Genomic DNA, 18050 nt, shown 5'->3' with positions numbered 1-18050 from the left:
GAGCAAGTCTTCATCTTCTTTATTAAGCGTCACGTACAAGGCAAAGAAACCTGTGTCAGCAAACAGGCCGCAGATTATACGACTGCTCTCTTCCATTAGCAAATTACATCCTCCGAGAACATAAATCCTACGTGAATGGTCTTTGTTTCTGTCCTTTCTAGTGCTACTAAATCAAGCTGTATCTCAAGTGTCTGTGCAGAGCTGTAAAACCTCAGTCACCCACTTCTTATCACAATCTCAGCAATGCATTATCACACAGGAACAGTGGCGCCTCCATTCACAAAGACAGGGATGGAAGCAACATGGAAAGACTGAAATTTGATGTTTGTCAAATTCTAGCTGTGAATAATTAATTTAACAGTGCTAGAAATGTTGAGGTAACTTCCTCTCACACCAGTTTTCTACACATTGCACAGGGTGTTTTAACTTTCTGGCTCAGTAGCGACCCCTGCTGCACCGAGCAACTCCACACAAACCATACCTGCACATACTGGCACACATCTGTTCCAGATATGACTGAAGCAAAGTGGAAGTTAAGGCGGACGCGGACAGACAGTGCAAGTTAATTGGACAACATATCGACAGACAGTGACGCAGTCACAAAGCAAAGAGTGGTGGTGAATGAATATTTGGAAAATCCACAGGAGCTGAGTTGGACATGACTCCAGGCAGCAGCAGCAGCTGCAGTTTCACGCTGAGACTATTTTCAACATTGGAAAAAAGAAAAGCTACTGGTCCAGGAGCTCGTAGCTTGTTTGCAATGCAGCCAGTCACCGTCCCACTGTCCTGTCTGACCTTACATGAGGCTTTATCAGTGTTTCCTTCAGCCAATAAATCACAGACACACTGCAGTGTTTCTAAATCCATCTTAGATCAATCAAGTTTGACTTTCTGAATATGTTACATATCAACAGGTGCAGAAAAAATAAAAGGCACCAGCACAAACCTCTTCATACATTGGGACCATCTGAGAACTGTCTGTGGTGACCTTACCCAGATACCAAGCCATGTATTTCAGAGTACAGCTGCTCTGATTTCTGGTCACATGACTTTCAAGCAAAAAGATGTGCTGAGAGTGGGAAGTGCATCAAACCGTTAGATTAGACAGATCTGGCAAAGGTTTCTCAGGTTTTAGCCTCCGTAACAATATTCTACAAATAGACTGTGATAAATGATGATGAAACTGCAACTCATGCAGCAACACTACCTGGCCCGAGGTTTGGTCAAATATTTGGTTTAAATAATAACAATAATAATGCATTTTAATTCATGGCACCTTTCTAGACACCAAAGGACACCAAACAATGCATAAATATAAGTCAATACAATAACGCAAACAGAAAGAAAGAAATCGTTAAAATCAGGGTAAGAGGCACAGACATGACATCACATAGGATGTGTCATGAGTGACTAAGACCAAAGGTTAAAATCTGATACAGTGATGGATATATAAGATGTTCAGCATATGAGCACAGAACCTTTGATTTCGACACAGGGAGCATCTCCATGTCAACCCACAGCTTGTTTTGATGATGGAGTACTCTAAATGATAAAAAGTGTTTATACGTGTTGAGAATAGCAGGAGATAGTAGAAAGCACGATAGTCATCATGGGGGGGTCAGATGTTTTGAGACCATCTATAACATAAAGTGGGCATGTTTGTCATATTGTCCATTACACATTCCAATAAGAAATATCTCGCCCTCGCTGTTGAACGATCTGACAACTTGTTGAACTTGCGCACAAATCGAGGAGCTATCAACTGTGCAAAAAAACGAAACACTTTGGCAAGTTAAGTCAAGAAGAAGAAAAATGTGAGTTGAACTACTGCCTGACACTGAATTTCAGAGCGGGGCCTCCACAAGTGTTTCATGCTCTCGTTCTCTGCTGGTGACTCATCCAGAGGTTGAGGTCTGTGTGAGTAAAACCAGTGAGCATGTTGGGCTGCTGCCCCACTTTTACACTTTCCACTGGCTCAATTGGGCCAAGTCTCACTGCGAGACATGTCTAATTAGGTGACATTCCAACAGACCTGGATAACACTGTTCCCCTGACCTGATGTGCTACACACTCTGGTTCCAGTCCATGAAGGATGAAAATACTTATCCTTTAACATTGCTACTTTGGTCACCCTGTGAGTAAAAGGCAGTTAGTTTGAATTGCTACATGAGCTACGCGGGGGGAGTGAATGAGTAATGGTCTCCTGTCTCTCAACAGCTTCCACTGCTGCGCCCCACAAAACCAAACAGAGTGAACAACGTGGAAATGAGGCCTCAGCTGCCAGAGCTGATCATAGTATGACTGTCTTTCTTTTACGAGGTTCAAACATGTGTTTTTTAGAAAGCAGCAGGGGCCCAGGTTGTTTCCATGTGAGTGTTATTTCTGTCCTGTACAGTACGTTAGTCACTGCATAATCTCCAGAGTGGAAGCACGCACCACTCGACATGAGTTTGCTCTGTTCCATCTCCTCTGATTGTGCACTGAATCTACAGGATGCCCTGCTGCCCGGTGGTCTGGGACAAAGGGAGAAAGGGGTAACACGAGCCGGTCCAGCCAGGCTATATTATGATAATAACTATGAGGCATTTGATAGGAGCCCTGACTAATACTGGAACCAGACAGGTGCCTCACTGATGGTCTGAGAACGTCTGGATGAGGAAGTGCCCACTTTAGAGAGGTTTTTTCAGACTCTCTCTCTCTCTCTTTCAGCATTAGAGCAACAGTGACTGGACATATCCACAAGTAATTTGCTAACTGTAAAAGAGTATAACATTTCCAGGTTTGTGCTTCTTTGTCAAGACTAAAGCAAAATGTGAAAGTCATTATCATCGTTTTAAACCTGGAGGGAAGCTTTATGTAAACAGCGTTGCGCAGTCAGTTATGTTTGTGGGGCTCAGCGGCCGTCGAGGTCGTTGCATTTGTGCCGTGGGGCCTGAAAATCCTTAATTATCCAAATCTGTTTAATACAGTCCAGTTATTTTGTTGCTCAGTGCGAGCTGAAGAGTGTCCAAGTTTGATGGAGTGAGATTTGAGATTTTTCTGTCGGAGCTGACTCATGGCCACCCAATAAGCTGCTCCCGGTGGACAGTCAGGGCCAGTTGTTGTTGGCTGACAAGCGAGGGTGTAAATGAGGTTGTTTACCACATGGCCACAGAATATGTGAAAGTACAGGAGAGAGGGGCCACAGAATTAGGCTCTGCAGAGGTAGCATATACTTTTTCAGTGTATGAGGAAGGAGTATAATGAATGAGTGCCTTTCAGAAACATTTCAGTTTTCGTCTCTCTTTTATTTCCTCAAGAATAATTGTAATTCACACCTGATCAGAGAATACGAATTTGCTAAATCACCTCCTGTCAAAGGTGTTTTTTGAGAATTGTTTGACCTTCTGCATCTTAGTCTTACATTACCTGATCATACACTAATCCTTTTTATTATAAATGTAAAAGTTTATGGTTTAATCTAAGAAAGTATCTCTAGTATGTGTCTTTTTTTCTTTTATTGTTTTTGTGCTCTGATTCTGTGGGATCTTCAAATTCCTTTTAACTGTTTCCTATTATTTGCTTTACATTTGTCATCTAACTTGTGAAGCACCTTGTAACTGTGTTTTGAATGGTGTTGAATAAAAAAAGTGCATGAATATTATTATTGTCATTATACACATACTAACACTTAACTGCAGTTTCCACAATACGTGTGTGTTCCTCTGTGGAGAGAAAATGACTCAGCATCTGATTCCTAATGGCTGCCTGGGTGGGTTTGATGTATATACAGAGCTCTATTTTAGTGCTGGTGCAGAGTGCAGTGGTTTCACAGGTGAAGTCGGGCTGTTTCCTTAACCACAGCAGTTTGGTATTTTTGTTACTCGCAATGTGCTCCACAGATAATCTGGTGCTTTTTGTTCCTTTATATATTCGTCACTATTCAGTGAAATCACAACTATTTAAACTTGTCTACCATCATGCAACTCTCTTTATTCAATTCTGTATTTATTTCAGCTTTTATTTATGAGTGCTCACACATGATCATGCAACAAAAAAAATAGTATTTTCTAATTCTTGCCTAATTTGTCATTCCCTGCAGTTGGCAAAGGACTTCTATACTGAAGGCCTTTCCTGTAGTCTGGTGACTCATTTGCAGCCATCTGAAGGCAGCGTGTATCTCTTCTATCTACAGTCTCTAATAGCAGTGATGTTGTGCACAGTCAAGGCACAGTTACACACTTCACATCCGCTGCTTAATTCTTCTGCAACTGCCATCAGACTGTTGCAGAAACCTATGTGCTCATCATGCGCACATCAAACATGTGGATTCGATGAATTATTCTGTGGTTTTTACAGTTGGGCCCTAAAACACAGAAAACAGTTCACGCAGTCTGTCTCCTTCTCTCTCCCCACAGGAATGTCCGCTCTGAAACACCAGGTAACCGGATCCTCTAATGAGTCTGGCAACACTAAAACCTGTTTAATTAGATTACAGGAAGATTTGGTATTTTAAACATCCTAATGTATTTATTCCTTTTCATTATTCAATCGTTAGTAATATTTTGCGGTGTCTATTTTAAATTCACTCTACACGTGACTCTAATGTATTAGCTGACAGCAGATGGTGGTGGATCGCAGTTGAAATGTACTTGACAATAGTAAGATCTTCAGCACATCGAGAGAGAAATCAGAAGTGAATTCAAGACGCATCATCAGTGTATTTGAGCTGCTGCATTCACATTTGAAAGTCTGTATGTCCCAGACAACCACAGGTTCATTCTGAGGAAAACCCACCGCAGGATTTTCAAACTGTCAGTGCGTCATGATCGGAGGAATCGTGCTTCTAACTGGGAATAAAAGTAGTAAATGCCATCGTTGTCATGACCTCTCATGGCCACCTATCATAAATTCTTTCTGATCAAGGCATAGACGGACAAATAAATATCAAAGTTCAAATGGAACAACCCCAACACACGGGGCACTGAGTGTGCCCTGCCCCGCAGGCTTCATCAAAATAAGATAAAATAGAATCATTCATCTGGGTTATGTGTACACTTACCCTGACTCTGTATTCTATGTGTGTTTGTGTGTGTGCATGTGCGGTGTGCATGTGTGCCCGCTGTCGCTATGTTCACCTCTGCTCTGCTGACGGTTGACTATACCCCCGAGGGTCCAGCGGCGGTCCAGCCTCTTCAGATGTGCCTTGCGTCTCTTAGTAACTGATGAGGATTAGGGGCAAATAAACAGAGAAAACAAAGAAACGAACATGGAGTTATTGTGAGAAGCAAAAGTTAGAAATGTAAGCAAAAGCAACAAAAAAAAGGAAGTTGTTATTAGCATTAAAAAAGGTTTCTTCAGGATAAAGGCAAAAAAAACAACCTCTGTTGGTCAGTAGATCATGTTCTGCTGAAACAATAAAAGTAACATATAACCAGTTAGTTGCTGGGGTTTTGTAAATTATTAATTAATTTATGCTCTAAAACTTATTCTGCAGTTCAATTTAAGACACATTTCTTAAATTCTTGTACTGTGAAGTGTGTGGACTCAAAGGCAAAAATAAAAATGTGTAAGATTACATTTGAGCTTTTGGGGGCAGCACCTGCCTGATTTATTCAGTATGGATTGTGGCTAACCACTATGTGTTATACAGCATTAGCACTAGCATGGTGATTTGATTCATACTTTTTTAACATTTGACCAGACACAGCATAATGCACATTGATTTGCTACAGTTTAAAAAGGTAAACCTGCAGGCATCAGTGTTCTCCTCTGTCAAGAAGGTAAGTAGACAGCTACAGCAGGACTTTCATAAACACACAGCTTTCTGTGGAGTTTCAGTGTGTGCCGTGCAACCACAGACCTCAGCTATATCAAAGGATTTCCCATCAATAAAACTATTATTCATGTATTTAGTTAGACTAATAAATGCTTCTAATGGGATAAAGTGCCTTTCACAATTTCCCATGATCAAAGTGGCATTTTTAAATCCCTTGTTTTGTCCGACAAACAGCACTGCACCGTTATAAGTATGCTACAAGCCACATTCACACACACACATTCTCACCCACACACACACACACACGGGGACACCAGCCATAATTTGGGGTCAGTGTTGCTCTTCCTCCCAAGCCAGAGCTGATGATAATGATATAAAACAGAGAAAAGGACTGAACACACAACATTAGCTGTGGTTTCTTGACTCCACAGCCGGAATCCACAAATGAGGAATAGATTATATTTCTGAATATAAATGAGGAATACATTTTGAGCATCCAATTAGGCATATACATCTTTTTCTTGCATTTTTATTTTTAGTGAAACATGTTAAGAAAAGTGTTGGATATATTTATATATAGTTTGTTATTTTCATTATATAACATGTAATATAGGATCCAATTAAATCAAAAACATGTTACAAGTCATACAATTGTCAAAGTAATTTGCTATTGCAGTAGGAAAATTCTGATAGATCAGCTCATTTCCTGTTTTTTAGTACCTAGTGACATAAAGAATAAGACAGGATGACAATGACTTGATTTGTAGTGTGAATAAAACATAATGTTAATTAATGTTAGTTGGTGATAACTGGCAGCAGCTAACATGACTGTAACCTCCCCTGATGAGTTCAGATCATATTGACATGAACTGTTATATGATACATACATTACAGTATGTTAGTAGGAGTCGGTAGCTCTCGACCTCTTTCACTACGTATTACTTCAAACCTTGTATAATAAAGTAGCTGTCATAACATGATGAGTCATTTTCCTATCTTAATGCATTCTCCGAGGCCATTTGAAGAGCAAACACATTAATGAGGGGAAGAAGGGATAGAAACAACACTCGTCTTCTATCTATTTCCACTGAGGTAATTCAATTCCTGTCACTCAGTCTCTCCATCTCATATCCTCTCTTCACCCCCTGATCTCTCCATCTTTCCCTATGCTCGACATGCGCCCTTTCCCTTTGTGCGCTTCTGCTTCTTGTCATTTCCTCTCCCCTTTGATTCCTCTCTGCTTCCTTCCGTCCCACTGAGCACCACCCTACTCCCGTTGACCTCCTAATTGAAATATCAGCTAAGGGAAGGCACACAGGGAAATGTTATTTCGAGGTAATTTCAGCGGGGCTGGGCAGCGCCTGTCGGTTCATCTCCAGCTAGCTGAGCTGTCAGTGGAATCAGGTTGCAGACCACGCAGAGATAATGAGATGTAAGAGACGACAGGAAGCGAGAAGGGGTAGATCAGAAATAAGAAGTGACGATGTGTGCAAACACAAAGACACCAGGCCTAATGGGAAAATGGGGGCCACTGACAGAGGATGGGGGGAGTGTGTGTATGTGCATAGATGTGTGTACTTGTACGTAGCTGTGAGCTCAGTCACTTCCTGCATGAATGCACTTGAGTGCATTGGTTAACAGTTGTTTTAAATGAGTGTGTCTTTTAAAACAGCTGCCAGATCCAGATCCAGGACTAAAGGATAATTCTGGTTTATTTGAATGTTGTTTAGATAATTGAGTTCAACCCTTGACTGCTTGCTTCTTGCCCAATTAGATATATTTATTACTGTTAATGTTGTGTTGTCAGTGATCAACAGAGTTCTCCACTGATTTAGCATTGCACTGTGGTAACACTGTCAGACTCAAAATGATCAGAGGAAAAAAGAGAACGAAAAATCGGCACAGAAGCATCGATACATCGTTTTTGTTCCACATGTTCTCTGGCGTCTACGTTGCCTACATTTACCCACTCGACTACCAAAAGTTTGGTAAGAGATTCAGGTATGTTATCTTATGCTAGAAGCAGCTAATGTCACCTTCAGCTGCTAGACTGACAGCAGGAGGTCTGTTTAGCTTTAGTCTGACTCAAGTGACTCACTTGTGTAAAATCCCTTTGTGAGTTCCCCTTTAAGCCCATTTACATGGAGCACAATGAATAAACAGAATGGACATGTGGCAGCCTGTCATAGATCTGATTTATTTTTTTAGACTTCTGATAATAAGCTGTGAAATGTGCTCTTTTCCACACTCTCTCTCTCTCACACACATGCAAACACATTGACAGACTGGCCATTGGCACCACTCAAAAAAATCCAAGCGTACTGATTGAGCCGTGTGCATCTCTCTGACAGACATATCATGCTCGGCCAGCCGACCTTGCTATAACACGACATAGCACATGAGAGCGTGCAACGTGCATGTTTACAGGACGATCAATCACATCAATCTTTTTCCCACTCTGTCATGATTAAAACAAATTATGAGGGAAACACTAACTATTTTCTAACTACATGGACAGTTAAATTATTGTCTTTCTCAGGCTACATGGAAAGTGACGCCAGTGCCTTTGCAATGTTTTGGACTGGCAAGCGTCTACATGTGTTCTCATATACGTTCAATATGCTAAATGGGATGAGAGCAGCAAATGTGTGACAACTCTGTTGAAGGTGTCATAATTCTAGCACAGTGTGTGATTGTCTTTCAGAAAGTGTACAGTTCAATGATGCATGCCGATTAGCACATCTTGATGAGACGCAAATTATTTCTTAGATAATCCAGTGGCACCTATACAGCACAACAAACTATCCTTGTTGAGATCTAAGATTTGGTCGAAAACCAGAAAGGGGCTTATGAATCAGTGATGAAATGCTCCACTCGGGCAGTCAGACTAAACATTAGGGAGGAAAGGGTCACAACAAATTGAGGCTCCTGCAAGAGTTGCTGCCTCCCGGGGGAGTTGAAAAGAATTTTCTGTGGTGCCAAAATATTGCAAATCCTTTGGCTGCGGTCTGGTACCATTTCACCATGGTGCTGCGAGGGGTCTTCAAGGTTCCTAATATGTGACTGGAAGTGTGTTTGTGAGTGTATGAGCAAGTAACTTCTGCTTACTGCTTTAGGATTTAAGATTCAGATGTGGCCACAAATAAAAAATAAAAACTATTATTGAAAAAAATTAAAGCCTGTTCTATTGCAGACTTGTAAAATAACGAGTCAGTCAAACATAAGTCTTTCTGTGTTTTATGAATCTAACAATGTTGTGTGTGTCTTTGTGTGTGTGTCTTTGTGTGTCTGCGCTAACCTTCTCCAGTCCTGGAAGTTCCAAGATCCAAATCGTCTCTGGTTCCATTCTGGGAGTCCAGGTATGTAGCTGGCACCCAGCCCTGCTCCTCTGCTGTGCTGACAAACCACCACCCTGGAGAGAGGGAAAAGACTGGTGAATAAAAGGCAGAGATGATCACATCAGCGTCGCTAACAATCATTGAGGCCTGTGGGATGGCAGCAAGCATTAGTCCCACATGGTGTTTTACACCAATCAATGAAAATAACATATCACATATGTCAGCGGGCACAATGGACCGTGATGGTAAATGAGCATGATAGCCCATTAAGTCTGTGTATAATACAATACATCTAATATGCAGGGCATGTCTGTATCAGAGTAACAGAGAGATGTGAGACGGCTGGAGGAAGTTTCACCTACTTGGAAAGCTCTCATCATTACTAAACCAGACTCTGAGAGAAACTGGAGAACGTAGTGTTGCAGCTTTAAGTAAAACACAGATCACCAGAGGTTTAAAAAGCACTTCGGAGCTGTGCAGATGAAGATTTTAATGCATTACTTTTCATGACTTCCTATTTTGAAATGTGTTATTCTGTCAGTAACATGCTGTGACACTGTCATCACCAATCTTAGTGGCTCCCACTTGAGCAAATCAGCATTATGCAGTATAACAACGCACAGACATCCAAGGAGCATTGTGAAGCTGTACTTATGAACAACAGAAGGCTAATATCCTGGTAATAATAGCAAACTTAACTTTATGACAATTTAAAATCTGGTGTGGGAACAAAAGTAGTTGGTGGATCACCAGAGTTGTTACCATTTAACTGAAAGGACCATGAATGTCTGTACATAATTCCATGGCAATCCAATCAAGAGTTGTGGAACCATTTTACTCAATCAATAAAAAGGCAAATGTGGAAGATGTGGTATCATCTGAATTAATGAGTTAGGACTCACTGTCTCACTAAATATGGGTAGGTGGTCAGGCCACTTAAAGGGAAAAAATTTGATTTTGAAAATAGTCATAATATTAAAAGAACTTTGACAATATTTAATGAGAAAAGTGGTCATTTTATGATATATTACATATAAACATCTACTTCAACTTTGTTCTCAATAACTACTTTATACTTGTAATATTACAACTTGTCCCTGGCCCTAGTACTATATATTTTGACCCTGTGTTGCTAAATTGTATCAAATTTTATCACAAGCCACTCGAGACCAAAGCTTTCAACATCATGGGGTGATAGAGGAAAAGCTGGGAGATCATCAAAGTCATCAGGCGTCATTACGTGTACATTTAAATTCTACTGCATTAGCACTAGCATGGTGATGACTTGTAGAAACACATGCTTCATCCGAGTCACCGCAGCATGCTGACTTGCTACCTAAAGATTCTCGAGGAATAATGTCCTGGGATGCTTTGTAAAGCCAAGAATTCCTCGCAGTAGCTCGGAAACTTGCTGGATGGTCCACACTTTCCCAGACTCCCTTTGGTTGCTTTCCTCCAGGTCTGCATAATCATGTTTCTTTAGGGAGTCTCGTGGAACCGAAAGGCTTTCCACTCAGGGCTGAATCATAAATCAACACTACACTACTGAATTTGAACTCATTTTACATCAACCTTTAACCCCGACCAAAGTGGTAGAGATCATGCTTTGCCTGACGACTGAAAAATGAGACGTTTGTGATCACTCTTCTATTATAGATTTCATTTTAAGTTTACAAAAACACATTTATATTCATCAATAGCACATTTTGACACATCTCCAACTTAATTTAAAAAAAAGTCTTAGTCCTGTGGAGTGTTGACTTTGTAGCATTCCTATAGTAACTAAAAAACGGTCACAGAGATTTGGCTTCATTAGTGTTCCAGCATCTGGCTACAAAATAAGGCACAACAACTCTCTTTCTCTTCTCTGTCTCTACACACACACACACACACACACACACACACACACACACACTCACACACACACACACACACACACACTGTGTATAGATGGTACAAGCTGGCACATAGCAGTACAGTATAAGTCAGGAGGGAATAGTAGTTGCTCTGAGCTTATGTTTGATACACACACCCTCAGTTTCACCACTATCCCAGGGATTGAAATGGGCAACCCTGCTGTCTCAAGTGTCATTTCCTGTGTAAGTGTGATTGAATGTGTGAGTGCAGTTACAGAGACAGTATAAAAAAGATGATTCGTTTTTTTCTTTCTTCAAATGAGTCCAACAATTAGGTCATAACTGCAGCAGTGTGTTTACGGCCTAATGGCTCAACTCTATAATGTGGTTGGAGAAGCCAGGAGGAATCAACCCATCACACCCTTTTTTATTAGCAGGCAAGACACCAATCACATGAACACATACTATGAACGAGGTGGAAAATATATGCCTGTAACACAGAGCTGTATCATAGGGAACAGTCATGGTAGCAGGGTGAAGGTGTGTTCCACAGCCATATATAGAGTAGCCAAAAACTGGAACGTGACTGGGAACATGGATTATTTTCAGATGACTGCACTGCCCTGTTGTAATGTAATACACATAGCTATGTGGGTAATCATTTAAATAAATTAATGCTGCATAAAAAGTTGAATTGTTTGTATTCGTGAATAAACAATTCTTTAACAATATCCTTGATTACAACAAAGAGGTAATGGAATCAGTCGTATAATCCAGTGCAGTTATTCAGAAATAATAAGGTGACATAATCAAAACAGTTTTGTTTGCAAGTCGTTTTTTCCCACATAATAAACGACTAATAATTGTGTAATCAATCATCTAAATGACTGTTCATTTCTTTGTTGTTCAGCAATTCAACAACGAATTAAACTCCTCATACTTATGTAAGCTCACTGAGGCCAAAGGCACCCAGACTGGGACAGCTTGTGAGTCAGTTAACACACAAAGTCATACTGAAACACTGTCTCGCCTCTATTTCCCCACAGTGGGTCATGTCTCACAGCCAACACAGGAGTTAAGTCAACCTGAGGGTCTACACTCACACATGGCGTTTTGGACAGTACCTGCAGTGTAGCTCGTCCAGCCTGAAGTTCAACACAGTTACACTACCTTGGATTGTCTGTCCTCGCCTGCTGACTGTCCGGATTCAGACCACGCCAGCTTAGATTTCTTCGGACCCGTCAGTATTAAAGCAGAATACTGCTTAGCCTCAACGAGTTGAAGTAGATGTTTCATATCGAAATGCATTTGACACATCAGTTATGCTAATTAAATCTTATACCATAGCTCCTGGTTGTTTGTTTTTATGCATGAACTGTAGCAGACTCTCAGGCTTCAGATTCCTCTTCTAGTGGAGAGTTAGTGTTTTCATTCCTGAAGGCTTTAATTTATTTTTTCAGCTTTGCTGGAATATAAAAGGTCCTCCAAGCAGTGAGAAAAGCTTGCTCCGTATGAAACACATTAGGGCTTTCATAGCCTGATTCATTGCGACTACTCAAAAAGCTAAAGACGAATTGGAGCCACCTGTACAGAGGAGAGGACGATTACTTCAGAGACAAATGCAGGAGCTATTCTTCCATAGTCCACCTGGCACATGGTGGAAAAACAGAATAATAACTCTCCGTGCTGATAGAGGACTGAGGTGACCATTCACTTTCAACAGAAGTGTTACCCCCCCCCCCCCCCCCCCCATATGCTGCTAAGTTAAAAGAAGGATCCTAACAACAATGCTAATAAAGCTCATCGAAAATTGGATGATTAGAACATTAACCACAGAGCTCAAGACAAAATGATGAGAGTAACTGTGCAACTACATTTTCAGAAGACTCTAAACATGGTGGGAGCTAAAACTGTGTGATAATTTGGAGACAGGCATGATCATGCACCACCATGCAAAAGGAATTATGTGATGTCACGGTTGTGTGCGGGTTAAGATCGCAGCAGTTGTGAGTTTAACTGCTTCAGAACTGCCCACAATGAAAACAGAAAGTTTGATTGATACCAGAATCATGAGTCCATTTGAAAGCATGGATTTACAATAATAGTAATAAAAATAGTTTTACTTCACAAGGTTCAATAAATGTCGACTGCACAACTCTCTGTAGCTGTGTTCCTGATTACTACATATCTGTTTCTGTCATTTCCTCACATGCACACTGAATCAAAAGAATCAAGAGACCTGAAACAGCTCACGTAGTGTCTCTGTCGTAATTTACACACACCAAGCTGCTGACACCATGTGCACACATGGTGGAGCACAGCAAAGTTTTAACAGGACGTAGTTCCCCTATAAATCTATCTGGCAAAGTAGGCACAGTAAGAGCTGATAAAAGAGGACCCTCTCACGGAGAGTAGACCAGACTGGACACAAGGGGTGAGGAAACACACTGGAAGTGCAGATGTGGGTAAAGAGATGGACTGAGAAATATAGAGAAGCAGTCGCTCTGTCACTGTAAAAGTCAGCTGGCATGTGTGGCAGATCTGAGCCCTGAGAGAAGTGGGCAGATCATCATGTGTGAGCAGCCTGTAGACAGATTACAGTTTTCACAGAAAATGCAAAGTGTAGGACGAGATCAGGATCTAAGATGCAGCCAGACGGAGCAAAGGAAAGGACAAACAGGCTCACAAATGTTGCTTCATTTGTCGCCCTCCATTGTTCAGTGGCCAACTAATCATGAAATAATCCCCAGAGGATGAATCCAAATGTTGTTGTTGACAATGGGACTCGGAGCAAACATGAGACAAAACTCTCAGTTTGTGTTTAAGAAATATTAAAGTCCAACACATGCATTGTCATGGTATTTACTGATGCATTAACGCTTGCCACAGGATAAATCAAGGCCATTTTGTAAACTGAGTTTTCCTTTTCACCTGCGATTAATTACCACTTTGCACACAGTGGATCTCTTTATGGCATATTGCTTTATGTCCTTAAATGCTGCTACTCAGCCTCATGTCAGATTTTACATTACTAAATCCACTACTGACTAGAAGAAAAACAAAAATTTAGTAATATGTTGATCATTCTAGGCAGCAATTCAAACGTAAGATTGATTACAATGGTTTTTTGGTAAAATTATTATAATGTGTATGTAGTTCTCTAAAGATACAGAGAATGCTACATCCAACACATGGAGGAAAAATGAAAGCGTCACAGCAATCTGGTCTTCTTTGGAGATCTGTGTGCTTCAAATAAAACCAGGGCGCTCCCTGGAAAGGGTTAAAGTTGCAATCAAAGAGAACCTTACATAGGGGAAGACATATCACATTTCCTCTGAAACATGACAAATAAGTGCACATGTGTGAGTATATGGCCTGGCATGGAAAAACAGGAGTCACAGTGGCCAAAGCCTGTTTTTGGGGTGGGTGTTTTTGGCACTGGACAGAGCAAATAAGAGGTAATGCAATGCATACTGTAAAGCCATCAGTACACACAGGAGAAGCTGGAGAAGCTGTTAAAGCTGTTGTTTAAACAGGTTGAAATCATCATACTAGTGGCTGCTTCCACCCTCCCTGTGTGTGTGTGTGTGTATATGTGTGTGTTTAAGTGAGGCACACCAATGAGAAAAGCATTCCCAGAGCTGAGTGAGTCCTCTCAGCTTCGGCTGCAGCAATAATGCATTGTGTTGCTCACAGGTTGAGAACATGAGTGCTCATTTCCTCTCAGGCATCAGGTCATTTATTGCCCAGGTACTTGGTGAAGTGGAACCCCACCTTCTTTACCTAAGGCTAACAATAAATACAACAGGTCTAACGATGGTGTTTGTCTCTAAATTGATTTACACGCTCTTGCTAGTTTGTCTGACATAACATACCCAACTATTCTGGAGGATTTATGAGGCGACGTGTAACTAATGACTAAAATTCGGAAAGGTTATGCAGCAACACCTGCTGTCTCCCACATTTATTACACACACAGCACAAAATATGAATATGTAGTGGAAGGGCAGTAATTGGCTTCTCTTACAGCGTTCAGCTCTAATTGGACTCTCTAGCTACACCATGTCTTAGCAGGCAATAATTGGCTGCTTTTTCCCCGATAGGCAAAGTGAAGGTCACAGTGAACACAGTACACCAACTGAACAGGGTAAATTAATCACTGACCGTCATAAACCTGGGCCCCATTTGAGAGGTTTGGACGAATGGGAGATGTATGAGGTGCGTTTTGATCCAAAAAGAAAGGGTGATAAAAAATAAGAGGGAGAGAGAGTAAGAGAGTGAGAGAGATAAGAGAGTGAGGATAAGAGAGATTAAAAGAATCGTGTGGAGAAAGAGAGGAGATAAAGGGGGAGAGCCAGCAGATGTTTGGCAGGAGCTTCAAAGCCATAGTATTCCATGCTAATTTCCTGCCCAACAACAACGCTGCACTTTTTCTCTTTCTCATTTTGGGATGTTCATAACAGCCATCAGACAGCTTCGTCAATGATGTCTGTTAGAAACGCCACATTCGGTGGGGACCCACAAGGTGACACTCATTCTTGTCTCCTCCTCAAAGCCTCTAATTAGGAACAGACTCCATGGAGTGCAGCCAGTGCTGGAATGCAGTGTTGCTTTTCAGGGCAATAGATTGAATTGGCTGCTTATCTTACTGCAGAGTATAAGCGGGGGGTGGGGGGAGGCATAGAATATGCTTAAAATAGCAGCACAACAATTGATGCAGCAGTGAAATCAGCCACTTTGTTATATTTAACATGGCCACACCAGATTCATTATGATATTAAAACAACAATGCTTTTCCGGCCAAGAGCTTCATCATTTACAAATATAATTTTGATCCATTTGATGGACACTGTCAAGATGATGAGAACCATACATGCAGCAGTTACACCTACTGTACTTAAAGTGAGAGTTACTGTTTGCGACAACTCTTTCTTCTGGATGACTGTGGTCAATGCAAGGAGACAAAAGGGACATATTCCAAGGTGTAGTGGCCTTTTATATGTTACATCATACATCATCCCAAGTGAAAAACCTGTTTTATGTGATATGCGTTTCATCCAATGACTGTATTAAAGATGGACGACGCATCCCAATTACCTCCCACTGTTCAAAAATGAAGCCAAAATAATCTTGATACAGGTACTGCCATTAGGCACTGGTGATCTGGAGCCTGGAGTCAGTAGTGATAGTGAAGTGGAGCCATGGTATCAAGGCGCCATTCAAACATCGACCTGTCCAATCGGGAGTCAGTCTCTCCTCACTCATGTGAACAAACACTACCAAAAATCAATTTGGCATTTACCTCTTCTTTTTGTTGGTCCATGTCCAATCGAACAACATGGAGGGGGCAGGGTTTATGAACTACTGCAGCCAGCCACCAGGAAGGGGGAGATGTTTTCTTCAACAGAGCTGTCATTCCTCTTCTCATATAGTCATTAATATTACATTAATACTTCATTTTTAATTACATAAATGTTCATAAACATTTTAACACCCATACTGGCTAAACTTCATGTCCTGTGCAGAACTAGTGCTTGGGGTATGTGAGAATTGAACTGCCAGAGAAATATAAATTTCTTGTTTTACTAAGTAGCTTGATTGCCCATCAAAATAAAACAACAACGAATAACAGTATTTCTTTAAAAAGATCCCAGTTATCTAGCATCCCCACATTTTCCCCCGCATTGAAGAAGATTAAGGCTACAATAACGAGTTTTTAAAGGTCACCCTTACAATGGGGAAATACTACAATGCATACAAAGTGAAGCCCAACTCAATACACTGATCGTTGAGCATGAGTGGTTCAAAAATACTTTTTCTGGTGTGAAAACTTGCGGCTATTGGAAGTCATTATACATAACTGTGTATGCTGGCCATAGCCTCGATTCACCATGAAGAAAACTACAAACCTTTTACAGTTGCCTCTCAAACATAAAATGTGTGTGTTTCATATATAAAGACTTGTTTTTGGGGTAGAGTATCACGTTCAGAAACTTCAAAGCTGATCTCAAAGTTAAAAATAGGGTATATGAGGAGGCGCCCAACCCATTTCATGCTGTTTCTTCCTAGAAAGTCAGAGCCAATTTCAAAGACCGGGTCTTTATTGACACTGTAAGATGAAGGCATTACCAAGTTTGAAGCTCATGTTACCTGGTTGAAAATTTCATAAAAAGCAGGGGTCTTGTAACTGAGCCAGACTTGTTTCAAGCTTAAGGGGACAGCTGGCGGTGGGGTTTTCAATAACCAATGTTGACTAAATACCACGCTCTGTGGGACCAGGCTAAACCTCAGCATTGATCCTCCATTTGTATCTTCATCTGGCACAGACACCCATCTGTCATCTTCGAACGAGCATGACGAAAGCATTAACACAGACTTTTGAGAAATGCAGGAAATCCAACAGCCTGTCAGATTCTCTGGCAGTACCTCTGTGCATGTTTTTGCTATGCTTATTCAAACATGCTGTTTTCAACCTGAGCCTGTGAAAGTGGCTACATGGTCCGCTTAAAGTTCAGTCCCCACTAACCCTAGATTATCTGAGCTCAAGTCTAAGAATGAAATGGCTGAAGCTGCTGGGCACGTTTTTACTGCTAGGGTGTTGTGAGAATGATAGTGGGCCATCTCCTGGCTCAAGACGTACAACACTTATTGATGCAGTCTAATGCTTGCATCCAGCCCCCCATGTGAGTCCTGTCCAAAACAGCCTTCTGTGATGCAGAACATCTTTAAAACTAGCCCTCAGTACACCTTAATTAAAAACATGAAATGCATTTGACGGCTTAAGGTGGAGGCTATGTCAAGCTGGCTTCTCATGCAACACCTTTTAAAGATCCCTTCACACAAGCCTGGTAAAAAGAGCCCCATTATTTCACTTTGATCATTTGTCCGTTGACATTCCACTCAGTATTTTAAAATATAAATTCATCCCACACTGATAATGATACTGTGAAATACTTCATTCTATGATGGTGCCATAAAACAACGATTTCAAATTCATATGCTTCACACGACATAATTTACTGGATCTTTGCTGTATTCTCAATGGGGCTATAAATGTAATGGTGAACGGTTTAGTTCATTAATTGATCATTGTAAGTT

General features: G+C 41.0%; 1 protein-coding gene across 11 annotated transcripts in view; it reads right to left on the bottom strand.

The window, feature by feature from the left end:
• The window catches only part of sh3pxd2aa (SH3 and PX domains 2Aa), a 107059-nt gene that overhangs the window by 13910 nt on the left and 75099 nt on the right, over positions 1-18050 (bottom strand). For 8 of the 11 annotated variants that reach the window (XM_069529353.1, XM_069529355.1, XM_020084341.2 and 5 more), the window contains 2 exons: positions 9057-9170; positions 5118-5201 (listed from right to left, as the gene is read on the bottom strand). In XM_069529353.1, coding sequence (XP_069385454.1) covers positions 5118-5201; positions 9057-9170 — 198 coding nt within the window. The remainder of the gene's footprint in view (positions 1-5117; positions 5202-9056; positions 9171-18050) is intronic. The other 3 variants (XM_069529357.1, XM_069529358.1, XM_069529362.1) reach the window with 1 other exon arrangement.

Source organism: Paralichthys olivaceus, chromosome 8 (genome assembly GCF_024713975.1).
Source record: "Paralichthys olivaceus isolate ysfri-2021 chromosome 8, ASM2471397v2, whole genome shotgun sequence".
In the NCBI taxonomy this organism is placed as follows: domain Eukaryota; kingdom Metazoa; phylum Chordata; class Actinopteri; order Pleuronectiformes; family Paralichthyidae; genus Paralichthys; species Paralichthys olivaceus.
Note: the sequence above shows the minus strand (reverse complement) of the source record. Positions and strands in the feature narration are given on the sequence as shown.